The sequence below is a fragment of the Sitophilus oryzae genome, unplaced genomic scaffold (genome assembly GCF_002938485.1).
Source record: "Sitophilus oryzae breed Bouriz unplaced genomic scaffold, Soryzae_2.0 scaffold_1067_pilon_pilon, whole genome shotgun sequence".
NCBI classification, from domain to species: domain Eukaryota; kingdom Metazoa; phylum Arthropoda; class Insecta; order Coleoptera; family Curculionidae; genus Sitophilus; species Sitophilus oryzae.
This window is the reverse complement of record NW_022145690.1, coordinates 1,149,850-1,175,160: the sequence shown is the minus strand read 5'-3', so window position 1 is coordinate 1,175,160 and position 25,311 is coordinate 1,149,850. Positions and strand designations below refer to the sequence as shown.

The following is a 25,311-nucleotide window of genomic DNA, read 5'->3' as shown; positions in this document are numbered from 1 at the left end:
GTACGGGCTGTTGAGGAGTGTTCCGACGATTCCAAAGTGGAAAGGATTGTGCGGAAAGTACTGGATCAGTACATGAGCAAGAAGGGGGACCGATTCGCTCTTGGAATTGCGGACAGATGGGAAATCGTTGCAAAGAAGAGAAAGAAGTGAAAGTCTTAAGGACGACTGTGGTTGGTGATAGTTGGCAAACCGAAGATTTTGCAAATGACCAAATCAGTGATCCAGAGTTGGGCTTGGTGATTAACTGGAAAAACGCGGACCAGAGACCAACGTGGGAGGAAGTTTGCAGATATTCGCCGAACGTGAAGTCGTACTGGTCCCAGTGGAATTTATTGGTAATAGATAACGGATTACTTCGCCGTGTGATTGAGAGACCAGAGGGACAAGAAGAGAGAAGGCAGATCGTCATTCCAAAGAAGAGGGTCCCGGAAGTCTTGGCGGAAGTTCACAATGGAACCAGCGGTGGACATCTTGGTGTTAGCAAGACCCTTGGCAAGCTGCGTGAACGGTTCTATTGGATGAACTGCACAGAAGACGTGAGGGCCTGGTGTAAGAAATGCGACGTTTGCGCTGCTATCAATGGACCACAAAGGCGCGGTAAAAGCTCCAATGCGCCAGTACAATATAGGCAGTCCTTTCGAACGAATAGCGATCGACGTGGCTGGTCCTTTCCCGGAGACGAACGATGGCAACAAATACATTGTGGTAGTAATGGATTACTTCAGCAAATGGGTCGAGGCCTACGCGTTACCAAATCAAGAAGCGTCCACCATTGCTGATGCTCTTGTTAAGGAATGGATCTGCAGGTTTGGTGGTCCCATGGAGCTGTATTCAGATCAGGGAAGAAACTTCGAATCCAATCTGTTCCAAGGCGTCTGTGAAGTCCTTAACATCCGCAAGACCAGGACGACGGCTCTACATCCACAATCCGATGGGATGGTTGAACTTATGAACAGAACCATCAACCGTTATTTGGCCAAAGTAGTCTCTGACCACCAAAGAGACTGGGACAAATTTCTTCACCTGTTCCTGTTGGCCTACCGTTCATCGGTCCAAGAATCTACAGGGCAAACTCCAGCCAGCATCGTTATGGGACGGGAAGTGCGCCTACCTTGTGATCTGAAGTTTGGTTGCCGACCGGGAGAAGATGTCGCTGGAGAAGATTATGTCCACACACTACGTCAAAGAATGGACGACATCAGCGAGTCCGCCTGAATATTCAAAGCGCTAGTGACCGAATGAAGGAACACTACGACATTCAAGCTGAGCATGGGGGATACCAACCAGGGAATTTGGTGTGGCTGTACAACCCGCAGAGACGTCGTGGATTATCTCCGAAGCTACAATCTTCGTGGGAAGGCCCATACGTAGTCATGGATAGGATTAATGACGTCGTATACCGTATCAGAAAATTGCCAAAGGAAAACCGAGGATAGTTCATTTCAACCGTTTGAGCCCCTACCAAGGCGAAATAGAAGATCGTGCTGGGACCGTGAGAACCTGCAGCTTTGATCCCCCTGATTCGGAGATGTCCTTTGACGATTTCATGGCCCGATACAACAGCAGTGAAAAGGCTCGCTATGGTGTAACCAAAGAAGATCAACGAGACCTCTTTTCCGTGCCTCCTGATTATTCGCTCGCTCACTGTGTGACCCGAGATTTGCGGATGTCCAGAGGAATCGCGGCGACGTTCAATGAGAAGTTTGGGCGTGTCGGAGAACTACGCCGACAAGATCCAGAGATTGGACGCGTCTTGAGGCTAACCGACAATGCACATGGCCAAGCAAGACACATCTTCTACCTGGTCACCAAGGAATGGTCCCCGAGTAAGCCGACTTATCTCAATCTATGGAAAACCCTGATTGAACTGAGAGAAGCCCTGCTAAACAATAACATTACACGATTAGCCATTCCGAAGCTGGCGCGTGGACTCGATGGTTTGAGTTGGCGTACATTCCGGAACATGATTGAAGTCTTGTTTAGATTTACGGGAATCGAGATCCTCGTTTGCTGCTACAACCCAAAGCTGAGACCGGGCGAGAAAACTGTAGACTGCTTTTTCTACCAGACTTCTCAATGTACCAGGGGCCAGTTTTGCAAATACCTTCATTCACCGTGTACATCTCGGGACGAGCATGTACCTAAGAAGGGGGCAGTGTTGCGGACCCGTACCGTGTGAACTCGGTCTTAGGCCTGGCCACTCGCCTATGGGTACGAACATAGTGCAGGCAGGTTTCTGCTTTCCGGCAACCAGCGCCGTCTCTGGGGACCTATTCTTGACCACTCGCAGCTTCAAATATCGCTCGCATCTCGCATCTCCTAAAAAACCATATAACAATACACAGATGCGTAACTTTGCGTATATGCATCACGTGTATTGTATATGGCTATTTCGGAGATGTGAGAAGGGTTCGGAAGTAGATAATTAAGAGGAAATTTACCTGATTAACTAACCTAACCTAACCAAACCATATTCAAACGCCGCGCCCGCCTCGCCGGGGCCGCACAGGTGTATTTGGTCTATAAACCTGACCAAAAGTGATATTTTTTTATTTTCATTTTTTATCTTAACTGAATACAAACCTATAAATATTAAATGTAAACACGTTTATTAGTTATTAGCTTTTTTAAGTCGCAAGTTGACTATCAAATAAATAATATATCTCAGTTAAAAGTATGAATTATCTTGAGTGTATTCTGAATATTTCTAAGATTATAAAAATAGTGGAATTGTTTGTAGTGCTTTTTTTGCAAATTGTTCATAATAACTGTCATGATGGATACAGAGCCAGCTTTGTTTGTTTGCTCTGTTCTGTTTTATGCCATATTTTTATTTTGAAATGTTTCCTTCTATTTTTTTATGTTTTATATTTAAAAAATCAGTGGCATTTTTATAAGATATAAGACTATTCGGCAATATTCCGCATGGAAATTAGTATCCGTTCAATGCTTAAAGTCTCCAGCATTGGAATATGCACAAAAATCTTGCCAATATTTGCCACTGCCAAAAAAAAACATTGATTTAAATAGATTCTTAAAGGAAATAGTCTTTACCCTATTAACACCCATCCTCGCTCAAATAGCGTCTATAATATACAAATTACTTTCTTGTTCTAACGTCCTCATCCAATTGCTTGGTTTTGCACAGTATGGCCCTATTTGATCGGTGGAAAAGGTTTCAGAGTAGAGGAAAAAATATTGTGTAGGAAAAACAAAATGGGGTTCCATATTAGCAATTTCTCCTCTAATTAATAATTAATATTACTAGCAAAAAAGCAAAAAAATCATAAAACATAATTTTGGCCAACTTTTAGTTCTTAATACCCCCTGTGTGCCGTCGGCGCGTGCAAAAGCAGAAATAAATAAATTTTCGTTCCGGTAAAAGCGAGAACGCCGATGAACGCTGGTTGACGGTGCCTGCCTGCTTTCACTGTGAACTAGCCGATTTGATAACACGCTTTAATTTTTCAAGGTTATAAGCGCGGCGCGGCGCGGCGCTACTATGTAACCATATACAGGGTGTCCCAGAAATAAGTGCAAGTATTTTAACTTAACTGGTAGTATAGTTCAACCCCAGAAACACGCCTATGAGGTTTTTTTCTAAATAATTTTTTTTGAAAATTCGGAATTTTTTGAAAATATTTTTGGAATTTTTTTGCAATTTTTTTTAGTTTTTATTTAAAAAAAAATAAATTCTTGATAATATGGCAACATAGGTAGTAGATTAAATTTACAAGAAAGAAAATCCAGAAAAGATCCAGTGGTTCTCAAACAAATCTCGAAGTATTGGAAAGAATGTGTAAATAAGGACCAAGAACTATTGACTACAATAAAACGACGGAAAGCAGCATATTTTGGTTATATTTTTCGAAATAACAAATATAGTTTCCTACAGCTGATCGTTAAGGGAAAGATTGAAAGACGACGAGGCATCGGGTGTAAACGGTTTTCCTGGTTGCGGAATTTGCGCCAGTGGTTTAATATAGGAGAGGCCAGTGCAATTATCCGTTTGGCTCAAGACAGGGAGGAATTCCAATTGATGGTCGCCAACCTCCGATGAGGAGAAGGCACATGAAAAAGGTTCTTAAAATTTTAGCAAAAAATCTTTTTTTTTTTTGGATATTTTCAAAGTAAAATAACTCCGTTATTTTGGACTTATTTGAAAAACGATAAAGAGAAAATATGTTTCTTTTATCGAGATCTACCACCCTTTAAAATACTTGCACTTATTTCTGGGATACCCTGTTTATAACAATACACGTGACACGTATACGCAAAGTTGCGAACGATGTCAAGAATAGGTACCCAGATTGGCGCTGGCTACCAGAAAGCGGCAAACCTACTTGCACTGTGTTCGCACACTATGACTCATACGCCCAGCGATGCCGACGTTCTAGAACGAATAAGAATTGTCGAGACATATCTGGATTGTCTGTCGCTCTCATATATAAGCAGACGCCTGAGGCCTGGGGACGGAGATAAATAACCGGTCGACGCGTACAGTTACAATCGCCGCGCTAATTCAAAATAAATTCCTGTTAGATAAATAATTAGATAAATTGTAAATAAGTTATAAATAGTTCTTTAAGTTTTTTTTAATCGTTATTGTTTGCTATTTAGTGTTAAATAAATTGTGTTTAAATAAATTGTGACTTTCTATCCACACGGAACCGACGAAAAACGTAACAACATAACCATTTTGACATTTAGTACAACGCAAATAATTTTCCCGGATGTAAAATTTCCAATTTCATGATGTGGCCTAGAAAAAAACGGGAATAGAAGTGGAACTAAATTTAAAAATTATTGATTTTAGTGTCAACAAATTTAACTAAATAAAATATATTTACCTATATGCGATAACAATTAAACTTTTAGTTACGTAATCGAGGGCGCGATTTTTAAATTAATATTGTTGCCAACCATGGAATATTCGGCGCCGGACTGAGTAACTGTAATTTAAATTTTCTGCTGGGTAAATTTAAAAATTCGACTGGGAAAAATGTCAAGCTGCCACATTTATTGATTTATTTCCTGACACTGTCATTTGTTTTGTTACTTTAGTTTTGTATTACGAGTTTTTGGTTTAAATAAAAAGTGTTGTGATACCTTAAGCTTAAAAATGTTTACTACCAGATCTTGCAGTCGAACATTATTCTTTTTACAACTTCTTTTAGTACGAAGTATACAAGATAGCTTAATAGCCGTTGCAAAAAACTCATCGCAACCTTATTAGAATATTTTGAACAGGAAAGCGGTAGTAATGGCCCTTTATATCCTTTAAGTGCTGTTAAGGAGGTGAGTTTTGTTGATGTAAATAATAACTGTTTATATATTTATAATTAATTTTTGTTTCCTAAAATATTTTGATTAAAAGAAATTATGTAAAAGTGGGCAACGCTGTGCAGGTCAAGCTTAATCACCTAACTAAAAGTTTATTTGGTATGATCTTATAGTGGTTATATTTTTGAATAAAACAATTTTATCTAACTCAACACCAATAATAAAGAATCCCGTACGATGCGGACTTTTATCTGACACTGTAGTTCTATTACTTATCGAACAACACTGGTATGTATAAAAATAATAACAGCTTATCAGAACACTTTAAAAATATTGGTACAGCAAGATTATTAAAAAGTATTCTTGTTGTCATATATTACACGATATAGATGAAGAAAGTGAAATAGATAATACAAATGATTTGGTTTAATAAAGTTTTAATACATTCTAATAAAAGTAATTTACTTTCTATTTCGAAAAATACTTTTAAATTACATAGAATGGCGAGTTTTTTGATAAACGATCAAAAGTATGAATTTTTGAAAGATTTGGGTCTACAAGAGAAAAATTTGGGAGTATATGATGGTACATGGAAAGGATCAGGAACGGTAAGTATACAGGGTGACCATAAAAATAACAATCGAAAATATAAATCATTGCTCTCTGATGAAACGCATAAAGGGGGTCATAGACATAGACGACACAACACTTGCTTTTTACAGGTGGTTCAATCCGTATGTCCCAGTAATGGAAAAATAATCGCTGAAGTGCAACAAGGGAATGTGAGTGACTATAAATCGTGTGTGGATAAGTCTGAGGAAGCCTGTAAAATATGGGCTGAAATACCGGCACCCAAACGGGGAGAAATCGTACGTCAAATCGGGGATTCCCTCAGGAAGAAACTGGTTCCCTTGGCCAAGCTTGTATCTTTAGAAATGGGTAATATACCTACAGGAAATTCCAAATTCGCAACAACTGCGACTTTTTTATTATTGAGTTATTGTAAAAGGCAAAATTTTAAATTTAAAGTATTTTAATTAATTTTTATTTCTATACTATCCCATAATCTTCCTCAAAATGTATTTTTTAAGATACCAAACTTATTGCAATGAAGAAAACATTAATACTTTTTTATCAGGTAAAATATTACCAGAAGGTATCGGGGAAGTACAGGAATACGTTGACATTTGCGACTACGCAGTGGGGCTGTCCAGGATGTTGTCCGGGTCGATTTTTCCATCAGAAAGACCAGGTCACGTGCTTTTGGAAAAATGGAACCCATTGGGTATCGTTGGAGTAATATCTGCTTTCAATTTTCCAGTCGCTGTGTACGGATGGAATAGTGCTATAGCAATGGTAAGCAATGCTAGTATTAATAATAGTGTTTTATTTCTTGGTTTCTTATACTTGGGTTCAAACATTTCGCTCCTATTAATTATCAACTATATACCGGGTGCTCCTCAGAAGTGGCTCACCCGTATAACTTTTTTATTTCTTCAGATAAAGAAACGGAATTTGGTATTTCAGTATTTGACATAAATTAGGATTGACTAACGTATTCAATTATTGTTTTTGGTCATTGCCTCTTTCACCGGAAATGACTACAAATTTTGATTTTTAAATGGCACCCTCAGTATTTTTTTACTTTATTCGATAGAAAATGTCACTCTGAATAGAATGGCATACCATATGCCAACTTTTGGTATTTTCGCTTTAAAAAAATAGTATTGTTGCGGGCCGGTGTGGACTCGACCTAACCTCACAATATGGCCCGCCCTCGGATGACCTTAACATCGCATAGACACCGCAATGATTCATTCGTTCGAGAAGAATCGAGTCCCACTGGAATGGACGAGCAGGGTTCGGAAGTAGTTAACTAAGACGTAATTTACCTGATTAACTACGTGTAGTTTTTCTTCAAAAACTACGTCTTTTCCCATTCATTAACTACATGAAAACTACGTTAATAAACTATGTATTGATATTATGAATATTTTTCCTTTGTATCAGGTGTAATAGAGATAATATGATGTAAATATTATATTTAAAGCCATATTTCTTCTTTTTTCTTAAATACATTATGTGTTTTTAAAGCTTCAACTTATTATAACCTCACCTCAAACCTTTGATATTTGAAAGCTACATACATAGGTTACATAAACTACACCCTCTACATAAACTACATTAACTACATGTGATGTAGTTTATGTAGTTTTTAAAAGTAACATGTAGTTTTCCGAACCCTGTGGACGAGTACATACGAGAACATTCGAAAACCTTCTCTACGCACCTAACGATCTATGGACAATTCTAGAGTTCTTTACCTGCCGGTATAAAAGCCGGCGGCCGTGGCCTACAGGGGGCAGTTATAAATATACCAGTGCAGTTGACGCGCTAAAATTCAAAATAAATTCTTAGTTATAAATCGTTTGTAAATAGTTCTATAAGTCTTTTATCGTTATTGTTTTTGTTAATTAGTGTTAAATAAATAGTGTTTAAATAAATTGTGACTTTCTATCCACACGGACCGACGAAAAACGTAACAATTGGTGTCAAGTGTGGCGTGTGTGATAGACTAGAAAAATAAAAAGACTAACGATGGCTCCAAAAAATTGAAAGACCTGAAAGTGTCGGAATTAAAAAGCATACTGGAAGAGAGGGAATGCGAGACAGATGGAAAGAAAAGCATTTTGCAAGCCAGACTGAGAGACGTTTTGATTGAGGAAGGTGAGGATCCTGACACATTTTGCTTTGAGTTGGAAGGTGACCTTGACTCGTGCCTACAAAAATTAGAAGACAATTTGAATGACAAAATTACAGAAAATTCCCGGAATTGCAAGACAATTTAAACGGCAATTTGAATAATTTAGAAGATAAAATGATGAAAAATTCTCAGGATTTAATTAATATTTTAGAAGATAAGATCGCAGAAAATTCTAAAGACATACAGGCCAGCTTTAATAATAAAATACTTAATTTAGAAGAAAAGATAACAGAAAATTCCAGGGAATTAGAAGAGAAGATAACAGATACACAAGACAAAATAACAGAGATTGAGGAAGATGTAAATAGAAAAATCGAAATTTTAAGAGAAGAAATAGCGAAATCAAATTCACCAAAATGTCAAGAAACATCGGAGGGGCCGAAACTAGTCGAAAATAAGTATATCTCAAAGTCAGTTATTAAGCCTCCACAGTTTGACGGAAAACCGCTTGGGCTAATTATTTTTGCCAGTTTGAGGCCGCTGCGAGAGCGAACGGATGGACAATCGCTGAAAAGGCTACCGCTTTGACTGTCGCACTGCGAGGAGATGCGACTGATATTCTGCAGACATTGTCACCATCGGAACAGGGAGATTATCAGCAATTGGTACGACATTTAGAAATGAGGTACGGCCAAGCTCATTTGGAACATGTCTATCATTCCCAGCTAAAAATCGCATTCAAAAGTCAAATGAGTCTCTGCAGGAGTTTGAAGCCGACGTAGCCCGCCTCGTTCGCCTTGCGTACCCTGCTACGCCAGAGAATGTTATGGAGCGGTTGGCAGTACAGGCATTCTCCGACGGCTTACGTGATAACGAGACAAGACAAGCACTTCTCCTAGCCCATCCAACGCACTTGGTGGATGCTTTAGCACGTGCCCTAGAATTTGAGGCCGCGAAACAAAGTTCTCGGTCTCTAGTGAGAGTACGGGCGGTCAACCAATGTTCCGACGAATCCGTGGAAAGCATTGTGCGGAAAGTCATGGAGGAGTACATGGGCAAGAAAGGACCGACTTGTTGCTGGAATTGCGGCCAGGCAGGACACGTAAGAAGTCACTGTAAAGAAAAAAGACGTGGACCCGGTTTCGCCAAGTGTCGAATCAAAGGGACACATATCGAGCAGTACCCAACAGGTTCCAACCAAAACTGCTCAAGTCGCATCGCTACAACACAAGTTCAACAGCATTTTTGTGGATGGTTTCGTGGATGGAGAGTTACGAACCATGCTTTTGGATACGGGTGCAACCAAAACGATCATCAGGCGGATATCCTTAAAACATCAAAAAGGATTAAAACAACACAATGGCGACTACGTACAGCTACAGGAAGCTCCGCTCTCATCCATGGAGAGGTAGATCTTAATTTTGTTATCGGAAGCACCTGTTTTAATCATCGAGTGTTAGTAGCAGACATCGAAGATGAACTTATTCTCGGAATGGACATCATGACCACTAGAGGTTTTGAGCTAAACCTCAAACAAGGAATTTTGAAAATAAATGAAGAAGAAGTGGTTCTGCATCGAAAATGTGAGGAGACGCTTCGCGTGGTGGTAGCAGAAGATGTTTCGATCCCTGAGCGCTGTGAGATATTTTTGGATGGTTGCCTAGAAGGTAAAATGAATAATGGGAGTATTATTCTGTTGGAGCCAAGGAACCATGACAGCGAAATAGGACGAGGGATCGCTGTTGGAAAAGCCCTGCTACGAGCGAAGAAAACTGTACCGGTGAGAGTAATGAACACGAATTATTATTCTGTATCCTTGAAGAAGGGAACCCTCTTAGGGTACTGTTGTTCGGTCTCCTCAGTCGTTCGAAGCGTGGAAGCCTCCAAAGTTTCGACTTCAAAAATTCCGGACAAAATGGTGAAGGAGTTAGTAAACGTTAAAGGATTATCTCCCGAAAATAGAAGAAAATTGAGAAACCTGATAATCAAGTATCAAGATGTGTTTGATAAAGGAGAAGCAGGACAGAGAGGTCGTACCAATTTAGTACAACACAAAATTGATACCGGAGATGCACGACCAATCAAACAAAATCCGAGAAGACTTCCGCTCGCCAAACGTGAAGAAGCTGATAAAATCCTTCGAGAAATGAAAGAAGAGGGTGTCATCGAACCATCTAACAGCCCGTGGACATCGCCGGTAGTACTAGTAAAGAAGAAAGACGGTACCACCAGGTTCTGTGTTGATTATCGGCAGCTCAATAATGTTACCAAGAAGGATAGTTATCCCCTGCCGAGGATAGACGATACTCTAGACACGCTGGCGGGGTCAACGATATTCTCTACGTTAGATCTGAAGAGTGGATATTGGCAAGTCGACATGGCGCCGAAAGACAGAGAGAAGACAGCGTTCTCGGTGGGCTCCGGACTGTGGCAATTTACCGTCATGCCTTTTGGATTGTGCAACGCGCCAGCTACCTTTGAGAGACTAATGGAGTCTGTGTTAAAGGGACTATCCTGGACTACCTGTTTAGTGTACCTGGATGACATCATAGTGGTTGGGAAATCCTTTGACGATCATCTGAAGAATTTGGAAGAAGTTTTCAAGCGACTAGGGAGCTCTGGTTTGAAACTTAGCCCCAAGAAATGTCATCTGTGTCAAGAAAAGGTACACTACTTGGGCCATGTAGTCTCCCTCCCAAGGAGTTGCGGTAGATCCACAGAAGACCAAGACAGTGGAAGAGGGCCGATACCTAAAGATAAACATGAACTACGAAGCTTTTTGGGACTATGCACATACTATCGCCGCTATGTACAGGGTTTTGCCACCATCGCAAAACCATTGACCAGACTTACCGAAGGCGAGAGGCGTTTCTCTTGGGACTCAGATTCTGACGAGGCATTCCGAAAATTGAAGAAGGCCCTGACTAGTGCGCCCATACTTAGCTACCCTCTTGGCAACGGAAACTTTATATTGGATACCGACGCTAGCAATGTTGGTTAGGCGCTGTTCTGTCTCAGATCCAGGATGGTCAAGAAAAAGTCATTGGTTATTTTAGTAAGACCTTGTCAAAACCGGAAAGGAACTACTGTGTAACCAGACGAGAATTACTAGCAGTAGTTAAAGCAGTGGAACACTTCTACAAGTATCTCTATGGAAGAAAGTTCTTGTTAAGAACAGACCATGCTGCTTTGAAATGGCTGTTGCAATTTAAGAATCCTGAAGGGCAGGTAGCTAGATGGATTGAACGATTACAAGAATTTGACTTCGACACAGAACATCGAGCTGGGGCAATCCATCGGAATGCCGACGCACTTTCCAGAAGACCTTGCGCTAAGGACTGTAAGCATTGTTCCCGAGCTGAAGAGAAAGAAGTGAAACTCCTAAGAACAACTGTGGTTAATGATAGTTGGCAACCCGAAGATCTTGCAAATGACCAAACCAGTGACCCAGAATTAGGTTTAGTAATTAACTGGAAAAACACAGGCCAAAGACCAACGTGGGAAGAAGTTTGCAGATATTCGCCGAACGTAAAGTCGTACTGGGCCCAGTGGAATTCCTTGGTAATAGATAACGGACTACTTCGCCGTGTGATCGAGAGACCGGAGGGACAAGAAGAGAGAAGGCAGATCGTCATTCCAAAGAAGAGGGTCCCAGAAGTCTTGGAGGAAGTTCACAATGGAACCAGCGGAGACATCTTGGTGTTACCAAGACACTTGGCAAGCTGCGTGAACGGTTCTACTGGGTGAACTGCAAAGAAGATGTGAGGGCCTGGTGTAAGAAATGTGACATTTGCGCAGCCATTAATGGGCCACAAAAGCGTGGTAAAGCCCCTATGCGCCAGTACAATGTTGGTAGTCCCTTCGAACGAATAGCGATCGACGTGGCTGGTCCTTTCCCGGAGACGAACGATGGCAACAAATACATTGTGGTAGTAATGGATTACTTCAGCAAATGGGTCGAGGCCTACGCGTTGCCAAATCAAGAAGCGTCCACGATTGCTGATGCCCTTGTTAAAGAATGGATCTGCAGGTTTGGTGTTCCCATGGAGCTTCATTCAGATCAGGGAAGAAACTTTGAGTCCAATCTGTTCCAAGGCGTCTGTGAAGTCCTGAACATCCGCAAGACCAGGACGACTGCTCTACATCCACAATCCGATGGGATGGTTGAACGCATGAACAGAACTATCAACCGTTATCTGGCCAAAGTAGTCTCTGACCACCAAAGAGACTGGGACAAATTTCTTCACCTGTTCCTGTTGGCCTACCGTTCATCCGTCCAAGAATCTACAGGGCAAACTCCAGCCAGCATCGTTATGGGACGGGAAGTGCGCCTACCCTGTGATCTGAAATTTGGTTGCCGACCGGGAGAAGAAGTCGCCGGAGAAGATTATGTCCACACACTACGTCAAAGGATGGACGACATTCATCAGAGAGTCCGCCTAAATATTCAAAGTGCTAGTGACCGAATGAAGGAACACTACGACATTCAAGCTGAGCATGGAGGATACCAACCAGGGAAGTTGGTGTGGCTATATAACCCGCAGAGACGTCGTGGGTTATCTCCGAAGCTACAATCCTCGTGGGAAGGGCCATACGAAGTCATGGATAGAATTAATGACGTCGTATACCGTATCAGAAAATTGCCAAAAGGAAAACCGAGGGTAGTCCATTTCAACCGTTTGAGCCCCTACCAAGGCGAAATAGAAGATCGTGCTGGGACCGTGAGAACCTGCAGCTTTGATCCCCCTGATTCGGAGATGTCCTTTGACGATTTCATGGCCCGATACAACAGCAGTGAGAAGGCTCGCTATGGTGTAACCAAAGAAGATCAACGAGACCTCTTTTCCGTGCCTCCTGATTATTCGCTCGCTCATTGTGTGGCTCGAGATTTGCGGATGTCCAGAGGAATCGCTGCGACGTTCAATGAGAAGTTTGGGCGTGTCGGAGAACTACGCCGACAGGATCCAGAGGTTGGAAGCGTCTTGAGGCTAACCGACAATGCACATGGTCAAGCAAGGCACATCTTCTACCTGGTCACCAAGGAATGGTCCCCGAGTAAGCCGACTTATCTCAATCTATGGAAGACCCTGATTGAACTGAGAGAAGCCCTGCTAAACAACAACATTGCACGATTAGCCATTCCGAAGCTGGCGTGTGGACTCGATGGTTTGAGTTGGCGTACAATCCGGAACATGATTGAAGTCTTGTTCAGATTTACGGGAATCGAGATCCTCGTTTGCTGCTACAACCCAAAGCTGAGATCGGGAGAGAAAACTGTAGACTGCTATTTCTACCAGACTTCGCAATGTACCAGGGGCCAGCTTTGCAAATACCTTCATTCACCGTATACATCTCGGGACGAGCATGTACCTAAGAAGGGGGCAGTGTTGCGGGCCGGTGTGGACTCGACCTAACCTCACAATATGGCCCGCCCTCGGATGACCTTAACATCGCATAGACACCGCAATGATTCATTCGTTCGAGAAGAATCGAGTCCCACTGGAATGGACGAGTACATACGAGAACATTCGAAAACCTTCTCTACGCACCTAACGATCTATGGACAATTCTAGAGTTCTTTACCTGCCGGTATCAAAGCCGGCGGCCGTGGCCTACAGGGGCAGTTATAAATATACCAGTGCAGTTGACGCGCTAAAATTCAAAATAAATTCTTAGTTATAAATCGTTTGTAAATAGTTCTATAAGTCTTTTATCGTTATTGTTTTTGTTAATTAGTGTTAAATAAATAGTGTTTAAATAAATTGTGACTTTCTATCCACACGGAACCGACGAAAAACGTAACAGTATTTTAAATTTCAATCTAGAGTGCCATGTTAAAAACACTAATTTTTAATCAAGGAATCTTGGAAAATATATTTGATGGTCTAATGTTTTTCGTGTCTTGTCCTGGCCGGTTAAAAGATGCCCAAATGATATTTTTAATCATATCTCAATTTTTTCAAATGGAATAAGGGTGGCTCATTGAGGATATTTGGAAAAAGCATTTTTTTACGAATAATTTAGTATCACACACTTGGTATTTCAAGTCAAATTGTCGTTATGAACCGCATGTTACAATTATTTCTAATAAACTATATGCGAAAGTATTAAAAGTTGACATATGATGTGTCATTCTATTCAGAGTGTCATTTTCTATCGAATTAAGTAAAAAAATACCGAGGGTGCCATTTAAAAACCAAAAGTTGTAGTCATTTCCGGTGAAACAGGAAGTGACCAAAAGCAATTGAATACGTCAATCAATCCTAATTTATGTTATATACTAACATACCAAATCTCTTATCTGAAAAAATAAAAAAGTTATAGGGGTGAGCCACTTTAGAGACGCATCCGGTATATATATCCTATGAGAGGATATCCATATGACAATGACAGTTGTGTCATTTTTTTTTCATCTGTCGAAATGTTCCCTGATTGGTTGTACAAACTTTAAATTGAATTTATAACAAAACTACAAACCAAAACATTTACAGATCTATTGTGGTGGTTTCATATGTCAAGGTTACATTTCCTAGTTGTATCTTTTTAAAAAAGTCTAATAACTTGCGACTGAACCTTCCATAAGGTTTCCATATAGCTCTTTGCCAAATCATCTCACCTATCGTACAGACAGACATACCACGAATATCTGCGAAACTGTCAAAAATTTAAAAATAGTATACATACAAAAAAATGTCCATTTTTGAATCCTCCCTCCATCTAACAAAAAAATATATACAGGGTATTCCATCCACAAAATTTCTAAGTTTTGTTTTACAGGACCTACAGATGTCCGACGCAATGTTGCAGGATCCGGTATATGTAGACATGTACTCGTTTCTACTAGACACATCATCCGATACTTTATAGGTTTGTGTTTTCTATTTTAGGTTTGTGGAGATACTGTTCTTTGGAAAGGCGCGGAAACAACACCTTTGGTTTCCGTAGCAACGGCTAGGATAGTAGCTGAGGTTTTGGAGGCTAATAAGCTACCCGGAGCTATAGCCGCTTTATGTTGTGGAGGAGCGGACGTTGGTAAAGCTATGGCAGCTGATGAAAAAATAAAACTATTATCGTTTACCGGCAGTTGTCAAATTGGCCAACAAGTAAGTATTTACAGAAAAGACAGTCACAAATACTGTAGCACTATAGCCCTCCATACATCAGAAGATGGATGGATGGAACTATGGATATGACTGACGCGATCGATGACATTTCCCATATAATTATACATCTAAAATGACAGCGATTTTCATTTCATAACCATCACTGACGTTTTTTTTAGTCATATTGTATTATTCGTCTGCGGATAGAAGTATTCATCTTTTCTATGTCTTATTAAGAAAATATCATCACGTACACTCCCAAAATCCATCCACTGGATTTATACATTATTTTTCTTGTTTAAGGTTGGAGTAGAAGTTCAAAAAAGATTTGGAAAATCTCTGTTAGAGTTAGGAGGCAATAATGCCCTTATAGTCGCCGATGACGCTAACTTGGACATCGTAATTCCTGCTACATTGTTTGCTTGTATAGGTACGTCAGGACAGCGGTGTACTACCACAAGAAGACTGATTTTACATCAAAAAGTAAGTCCTCTGATTACTCTTTTTAACACAATTTTTTTTCTAAATTTTATTATTTTGTTGAATTCTGTATAAATCAAAAGAAATAATAAATGGATAAATCAATTAAAAACATCATAATAAATCGATCTAACCCAGTGATAATATACTTTTTTTTATAGCGATGGACATGAATAAAATTATAGTTTCATTCTGTTCTAGGTATATGATGAAGTATTAAGAAGACTTAAAACAGCTTATAGTCAAGTATTGAATAGAATTGGAGATGCTTTAGAGGAAAATACTCTTATTGGACCCTTGCATAGCCAAATTTCATTGGAAAATTATAAGAAAACTATCAACGAAATTAAAAAAGAAGGTGGTACGATTGAACTAGGTGGGAAAGTAAGTTTACATCTCTTCAAATATAGCATGATATGCGAATTTCTCGATGCAATGCTCATACCTCGAGGCGCAGTAAACAGTAGCACAGGGTGTCCCATTAAAAATATAATATTTGGGTAATATTTAAGTAATGACGATTCCAAGCAAAAATCTAACTACACCACTGGTTTCTATATCAAAAATTAGATAAGAATCAGGTTTTAGCTACTTGATAAGTTGAAGGATAATCCAGATACGGGGGTCTCCGAAAATTCACTATTTTTAAGTTCGCCCTCTATCTCATAAATGAAACGGTTCTAAATAATAGTTGAAACTGTTACCACAGAACAGATACAAATTTGTATCTGTTCTGTACTGTTACTCTCAATTACAAATAACCGGTTTCTGTTGTTTATTAGTTTTATTGTTAAAGATTAAAGAGTCAATATTCAGTCAAGTTTTATTGTTAAAGAGCCAATCAACAAGAAAGGAGTATATTTTATAATATATTTCTATCAAAGGGTTTTAATATGAAGATATAGTCCGTAACTTTCTTTTTATTTGTGAACAATTTTGTGTGATCATACCATTAGGACCTAAGTCGATTAGATTAATTAAGAATGTGGGTAGATATTCAACAATACACTAACAATTTCAATAAGCAGCAAAAATCTAAAATTAGTATGTCCCCACCACACAGCAGTTACAAATTGGTTACAACCTTATACCGGGTGCGTCTCAAAAGTGTCTCACCACTATAACTTTTTTTTTTCAGATAACAAATCGAAATTTGGTATATTAATATATAACATAAATTAGGATTGATTGACACATTCAGTTGTTTTCTGTCACTTCCTGTTTCACTGGAAATGATTATAACTTTTGATTTTTAAATGGTACCCTCGGTGTTTTGTTGCTTTATTCGATAGAAAATGACACTCTGAATAGAATGACATATCATATGTCAACTTTTGACATTTTCAAATATGTGGTTCATAACGACAATTTGACTCGAAATACCAAGTGTGTGGTACCAAATTATTCGTAAAAAATGCTTTTTCCAAATATGCTAATGAGCCATTGTCGTCACCCTCGTTCCATTTGAAAAATTGAAATACGATTAAAAATACGATGATTTGGGTATCTATTAACTGGTCAGGACAGAAGACACGAATAAAATTAGACGATCAAATCTATTTTTCCAAGGCTCCTTGATTAAAAATTAGTGTTTTTATCACAGCCATGGCACTATAGATTGAAATTTAATATTCAATTTTGTTTTAAGCGAAAATGTCAAAAGTTGACATATGATATGTCATTCTGTTCAGAATGTTATTTTCTATCGAATAAAGTAAAAAAATACGGAGGGTGCCATTTAAAAATCAAATTTTGTAGTCATTTCCGGTGAAACAGGAAATGACAGAAAACAATTGAATACAATGACTAAAGAATACAAGGACATGTAACGGCCATATACGAGCTGCAGCAAAATTTGTGACCTTTAGACGCCATATTTTTGGACATAACGAATGAATCATCAGCTGTTCATCAGTGACAATTTTAGCGATTTTTAATAGTTGGTTGTGTGTAGCGAACTTTGTATAAACTTTATTACAATGGTAATTTGTTCAGCTTTCAAGTGTAAAAGGCGCAATGATAAGAAAGATCCAGGAGTTACGTTTTATAGGGAAATAAAGAGTACACTACACCTTTTTAACGTTTTTTTATTGAATTCGATAATTATTTTTCTGATATTATATTGTCACGGCCCATTTTGTGGGTTATGACTAGGGGCATAGCAAATAATAAATACTTCAATTTAACTTAATAATCAATTTAATTAATCTACGAATAATAAAATAATTATAAAACTAAATGTGTACTTACATATTATATTTATGGACGAACATCATCACTGGCTCGGGGGTAGTGTCAGGGTAGTGTAACGCCAATGCCGGAATCTCTACCGCGACCTTATCGAACTTACTATCGACTATCGACTATCCCCCCAACAGGTGACATTTTTGTATTTATTGGTTCGTTACGTCGAATCATCGAATCAGCATTATTGGTCTATCGGTGCGATGACCGGTGCGATGACCGCGTTAGTGCTGATTTGATGATTTTATAAATTCGTAGTATTGATAGGAAATATTTTCGCAATTGCCAATTATGCTTATAACTTTGATTTTTAAAACTTTACTTTTGTTGCGTAAATGCCAATGAACTTTAATTATTTTATACTTCCTTTCAATCGAATTATTAATTTACGAAATATATTAATATTAAATATGTTATTTTATATATCGAATAATTCCATCCTTGACACTTCCCCCGCACCTCTAAAGCTGGACCCCAGCGATAATTCAAGATTTATGAAATTATACTTTTTAACAATAATTATTATACATTGCAATAAATTGTGCTTAACGTTTCATAATAAAAAATGTTTTAAGTATACAATATTAAATAAAAAAAATTAAAAAAATGTTTTTAAAGAAATTACTAACTAAAAAAAATATAAAAAAAGCTTCTCTATAAGTTTAAGGATGGCGATTAGCCGTTTACATATAGACAAAAAAAATGTCTTTTAATACTGGCACTAACGTGAACTGCACAATACCTATATAGTTTTTAAGTTTCAATACTTTGCACTGACTTCGTTCATAAAACACCAACCCACAAATCTCGTCGGCTGCTCATGGAGGCTGAAAACTGAAGTTTTGATTGTAGTATCCACCTTCACATCCTAAACCTAACGAATGCACACATGCCTCCCGTTCCCTGCACTTTGAAAAGCTCTTTGTTTTGGTAAGCTGTTTCTCAATACTTGCGTCCTTAGGGAGTTGTTTCTTGATATCGGTGTAGGCTGACAATGGAAACAAAATTCCAGTATGATTTTGTTTGTCATCTGGATTGGCGTCGAATTCATCTTTCGAAGAAGAGACCAGTTTTTAGACAAGACAATAACTCTTCCTGTAGCTGCTTATATCGCCAGACCAAATTTGACAGCATGTTCTGAACCCATTTTTGAATTGGACTACTTGCTTCGGACTGCATTACCATGGTGTACTGGTCACAAAGCTTCATAAACAAGGGTAGGCAGTTTGCATCGTATAGGCATGATGGTGTGGTACTACATTCTTCTTTCTCCTTCAGGGTTGAGTTCATACGTCAATTCTTCTCAGTGGTGTTCCTTGACTTGTTGCTTGGTATTGGCAGTTTTGACCAGTAATTACATGAAAAAAGAGAACAAAGAGTAAATATGTGCTCTTACTTACAGCTTATTGTATTAAATTATTATGTCGTATAAACTAGTTCTTAAAGTACTTAATCCTATTTTAAGTTTGTTTGTTTAATTTTATTTTTCAACCTAGTTCAGAATATCATTTTTTTTTGTTCTTGACAGCAAGAGAGAATATAAAAATTTTATATGATTGGGCGTAAAACAAACAATAAACTTATATTTTCGTTGCAAATTTGTAGGATTTATGAACACTCCTACCTAATTTGTATGCCCTCTATCTCCTACCTACATTTGGGTTTATAATAATTTACTTTATTTCTTTTATTTTTTATATTAAGCGCTAAATAATTAACTCTAGTGGTTCAATACTTTTCGTTTCAAATTGATATTTGTCCTAGAGTTTGCGCGCAGTTAGGGTTAAATATCAATTTAAAACCTACACTAGGGGAGCTCCAATAATACATGTCATTAATAAAGACATCATTAATATTTTATGTTAAGAAAAACATATCTTTTTTCCAATTATTTCAATATTCCATCTTGATTTTTATTTTGAAGAAGACTAACTTGGGCATACAGAGTTGCCTTTCCAATACACGTATACACAATACTTATTCTATTTGTATGCATTCAATAGTTGCATTTATTTTATCCCCAGGAGATAGAGATAGGAGGTTCTGATTATCATTTGGCTCTAGATTATAATGAAATGTTCGATTTTCGCTAGATACGCAAGAGAGTTTAATATTTTTATTTTCATTGTTAAAATTACATCTATTTAAATTTAAACGCCTATTATTTTGCCTTTTTAACTTTATAAAGTAATGCCAAATACAGTAAATAACTAAACATAAAAAGAAAACAATGAAAAAAGTGCAAACTAGCCCAAAAGGTATGTCATGAGACGTGTCGTGATCAAGTTTCGCACCTTGACCGTGAACCATTTGAATTACCTATACTAGTTTCATTTACTAAATTATTTTTTTTTTTTTTTAAATTGTCTTATAACGATTTCGAGTAAATACATTTACTTAAAGACTGAGATTATACCTATTATAAATACGTTTGAAATTACGATTTTTTTAATTATTTATACTTCTGTCACATAAAATTACTGTGTCAGCTAATGGTATATATAGAAATTAGAAATATATCACTCGATTTTACCTATTTTATATATTGAATTAAGAAATCTAAAAAAAAATTTGTGTATGTTCAGACTTTTGACTAGATAATTAGAACGAAAATGTAAACTTAAATTCTACTTTTATCGGTTTTCCTTTTTCGGGTACCTATTCTTCGCATTTTACATTTAAGTTTGACTGTAAAATTTGACTATCTACAGCAATTCCAGGGAGGGTGGCTAGGGTGGATAATAATATCCTTTGCCATCATGACGTTTCGCTTCCTAGATATTATCTTTGTCCTATGTCTTCTTCTCGATGTATGCTCTTTCCATGGCATTGTATTATCTGTTTCAGGTTTATATTCTAAAACCTTTCGCTTTCTTGTAAATGGTAGTTCTTCATTTATGTTTTCTGACTCAATTATCGATTGAGGTTCAGGAAACTGTCTTTTTCTTCTTCTTCCAGGAATATTGTCAGAGGAAATAAATCTATTTTTTGCCTTATCTCTACTTAATATAGGCAAACTTGAGGAATTGCATTCTACTTCTAAGAGCTCATTCTGAATATTTTCTATTTTCGTACATTCTATTTTGCTAGGGAGGGTATTATCCCCATCCTCTACCTGCAAATATTCTCCAGCAACAGGGAGGGTATTATAGTCTTCCTCTGCCTGTGCATATTTCAACGCTACAGGGAGGGTATTATCATCTTCCTCTGCCTGCGCATTTTCTAAAGTGAGGAAATCCAACGTTTCCTCTTTATAGTCATTTACAAAATCATCCTCTTTTTTAAAAATATCCTCTTTTGACATCATTAAAATATTTTCCTCCTGGTTACTATACATTTCGTATGGGAGAGTATCCTGATTATCACAACATATATTATTTGACGACCTAGTTGATTGTGAAAAATTACTGTACTTAGATTGACCTGCATTGTTTATTCTATCTGAACCATAATTATTATTATTATTTATAAAACTAGTTCTGCCCTTTAAGTTCGAATCTAAATGATTAGTAAAATATTCATATTGAAAATCATCGCGCCTCTGACTGATATTTGAATTTACTTGCTGTGATTGTCTTTTATTTATATTAGAATTTTGAGAATGATAAGAATTTCTGGAATATGCTGATGTTTTGGATTCTAATAATATATCTTTTAAATCGCTTATTTTATAGATTATATTTTTCAAACTCTGGAAATTCATATTTTCGGTAAGCAGTAAATAATAATGGTAATTATACGATTCATGTAAACCATATTCGAATTGATCTTTAAAGATTTCAAAATTTACTTTACCATATATTTCATATGCAATTGATAGTAAATCGTAATAATAAGATTTTATATCTTCATTTTTTCCCTGTTTCCGTGTACGGAATTTAGATTTTAGTTTGCGTAGTGATATTTCACTTCCAAACTCTAAAATAAAATCTTTTTTGATATCGCTCCAGACTTTATTAAAATTATTTTTGTCATTAACATATTCCTTATACCATAAAAGCAGCGTTTTCTAAGTAACATTCTAAATATTTTATCTTAAAAGCATAATTCCAGCCATTCTTACTAGTTATTTTATCATATTCTCGAATAAAAGAAATTGGGCAGTCGATTGTAGGGTCAAAAGTAGGTGGCGGTATAAATTCCGGTAGAACAGGTGCTTTTACAAAAGACATTAAAATATATTTAAAAAAATCAATTTAAATAATAATAAAATAAATAAATTCTAAACTATCATTAAAATAATTATCGCTCAGTATATCATGTAATGAAATACATTTTTCAACACACACAGACGTACAATGCAGTTCTAACTAAGTCAGCAGTATTTGTAACACGAATTAAATAAATATGGTCGCTTCCTTCAACACTCATATTTCAAAATATTCCTAACAAGAATAATATTTTCTAGGTCAGTGTCATCCTTGATAATGATATTCAACCAACAGGTTAAATTCTACAGTTTAAATAACTGAAATAATAAAATTCTCATTTAAAAATTATATTTATCATTATATATTTATCATGGCAACACTAAAAATAATTTAAAATATACTGTCTATCAATATACTGGATGTCGTTTTATGTGTCCTTATAGAATAAAAATAAATAAATTATTCTCAATAATAAAAATTCTCAACATTCACAAAATTATTACCATATGCAGTGATTATTACCATATGCAGTAAAGAAAAATTAAACAATAAGGATTCGACAGCATTTTCTATCTAAATAGTGTAAAAATACTGGACATTTAAAAAAAAAAAATGTTCCTACGCATTGAATTTATAAATGGTAAAAATAAGTAAAACAAAACTAATATAAGAGATTCCTAAGTCTTAATATAAATTTTGCCATCTCCAATTATTATTAATACAATAAATTAAAATAAATAAAATAGTCCGTCCTACCAAATAATCAAGCATTTTAAATATATAATTATTTAAGTCAGTAAATGTAAAATAAAAGTACGAGCTTCTTTGTTGCTATCGAAGTATTAAAAAATTATTCATTTCGTATATGTTTTAGATTTATTTACACATATGGAGATGTGTAAGAAATTGTTACTTAATAAAAACCGGCGCCTCCACCACATATGTCACGGCCCATTTTGTGGGTTATGACTAGGGGCATAGCAAATAATAAATACTTCAATTTAACTTAATAATCAATTTAATTAATCTACGAATAATACAATAATTATAAACTAAATGTGTACTTACATATTATATTTATGGACGAACATCATCACTGGCTCGGGGGTAGTGTCAGGGTAGTGTAACGCCAATGCCGGAATCTCGACCGCGACCTTATCGAACTTACTATCGACTATCAACTATCCCCCCAACAGGTGACATTTTTGTATTTATTGGTTCGTTACGTCGAATCATCGAATCAGCATTATTGGTCTATCGGTGCGATGACCGGTGCGATGACCGCGTTAGTGCTGATTTGATGATTTTATAAATTCGTAGTATTGATAGGAAATATTTTCGCAATTGCCAATTATGCTTATAACTTTGATTTTTAAAACTTTACTTTTGTTGCGTAAATGCCAATGAACTTTAATTATTTTATACTTCCTTTCAATCGAATTATTAATTTACGAAATATATTAATATTAAATATGTTATTTTATATATCGAATAATTCCATCCTTGACAATATGTACTTGATATGTGCTATACGTCGATACTAGATTTGTGTGTTTTGTTAACGTTTTAATACGTTTTTTTCGTAATTAATTAGTATGATACGACAGGACACACCAGAGGCGTAGTGAAAACATTTACCAAAAATATAAATATCGCTTCAAGCGGCTATGTTAAGAAAAATATGTGCCACGGCACTGTTAGGAAGAATGGTCACAGTTTGGTCTCGGTTGCTATTTGTCCTTGTATTCTTTAGTCATTGATTATCATATCTATCATACCAAATTTCGTTTTCTATCTGAAAAAATAAAAAAGTTATAGGGGTGAGCCACTTTTGAGACGCACCCGGCATATAATAAAAATTCCCGATTATTGGTTTACGTTTCTGAAACCGTCAAAAAATCCACGTACCTAGGGTTAATTTGTATTCAGTTGTATTTGTAACAGTTGTAAAATAATATGTAGTAATGTAACCGATAGTAGTAGTGCAGTAGAACCTGCAGTTATTTTCATAACTATTATTTTTTAAAGTAACAACAGTTGCCTTGTTATTTCTGGATACTTTGTAGAATTAGCAGTTATTTTCATAACCGTTATTTTATGAATGTAACAAATGTTGCGTTTTATTTCTATATAACAGATTTTTTTAAATAATATTCTTTTTCTAACGTATATTAGGTTCTGGACAGGCCTGGATTCTTTGTAGAACCTACGATAGTAACAGGGATCGCTCACGATAGCAAGATCGTGAGAAACGAATGTTTCGCCCCGATATTGTACGTACTTAAAGCAAGAAACGTCGAGGAAGCCATCGCATGGAACAACGAAGTACCTCAAGGCTTGTCCTCCAGTATTTTTACTCAAAATATTCCTGATATTTTTAAGGTAAACGGTCTTTTTCAAACAGTTAAGAGTTTACAGATTTTATTGTACTTTTCAGTGGATAGGTGAGAAAGGTTCAGACTGTGGCATAGTAAACGTCAATATTCCCACTTCCGGCGCGGAAATAGGTGGCGCTTTTGGCGGTGAAAAACACACGGGTGGTGGTAGAGAATCAGGCAGCGACTCGTGGAAACAGTACATGCGCAGGTCTACCATAACAATCAATTACTCGAAAGAACTGCCTTTGGCGCAAGGCATCAAATTCGAATAAACACATATTACATAATATCACTGAATAAAAAGACTAAGGAAGAAACATATCAACAAAATTAGCGAGACCACGAAAGTACTTTAATAAGCCTAACTTATGCTTTGAATAAGAAGACTAAGTGTGACTAAGACCCACCATGCATGGTGGGCGGAAAAAGCACTCTAGGGTGGGGATCCTTGACAGTTCTGTTTGACGATTCATTTGACACATTTGAATTTGATTTGAAATTTGTGGATTTGTCAGTCTTTACGGAGCTTATTTTATGTTATTTATTATTTATTCTACTACTGATAGTTGTATAAAGGTAGTAAATCTAGATGGAAATTGTGGCAGAACTTAAATTAACAGTGACACTATCGCGATTTATCGAAAAAGACTCTAAAATAGTTGGTTGTGTAGCGTGCGGTAGATCTCGGCAAAAATTGAGTGAAATAATGGAACAACTTTTCGCTAGTAAGTGACTATATAATATACATACATGTAGTAAACCGATCATTTATGAAATTCACTTAAATTAACTAAATTACATATTTTTCTTGCATTTTAGCTTTTATTTATTACTTGTCAAAGATTAGATGTCAAAGCATTTAGATACGTTAATTTGACTTACCTGCTTCAGTAGCGTATCGGATGTTTGTGTTAATAAATACTTATTATAACTTATCTATTTTTATTAGAATTATATATTTTTATAAC

At 36.8% G+C, this 25,311-nt stretch overlaps 1 protein-coding gene across 1 annotated transcript; it reads left to right on the top strand.

Moving 5' to 3' along the window:
- Nucleotides 1–5,500: 5,500 nt before the first annotated feature.
- Nucleotides 5,501–24,837, top strand: LOC115879577 (alpha-aminoadipic semialdehyde dehydrogenase). Its single transcript, XM_030896474.1, has 8 exons — nucleotides 5,501–5,891; nucleotides 6,006–6,222; nucleotides 6,422–6,639; nucleotides 14,875–15,090; nucleotides 15,394–15,573; nucleotides 15,772–15,954; nucleotides 24,141–24,347; nucleotides 24,403–24,837. The coding sequence occupies exons 1-8, from the start codon at nucleotides 5,700–5,702 to the stop codon at nucleotides 24,613–24,615; spliced, it is 1,626 nt and encodes a 541-aa protein (XP_030752334.1). The 5' UTR covers nucleotides 5,501–5,699; the 3' UTR covers nucleotides 24,616–24,837.
- The last annotated feature ends 474 nt before the right edge of the window (nucleotides 24,838–25,311 follow it).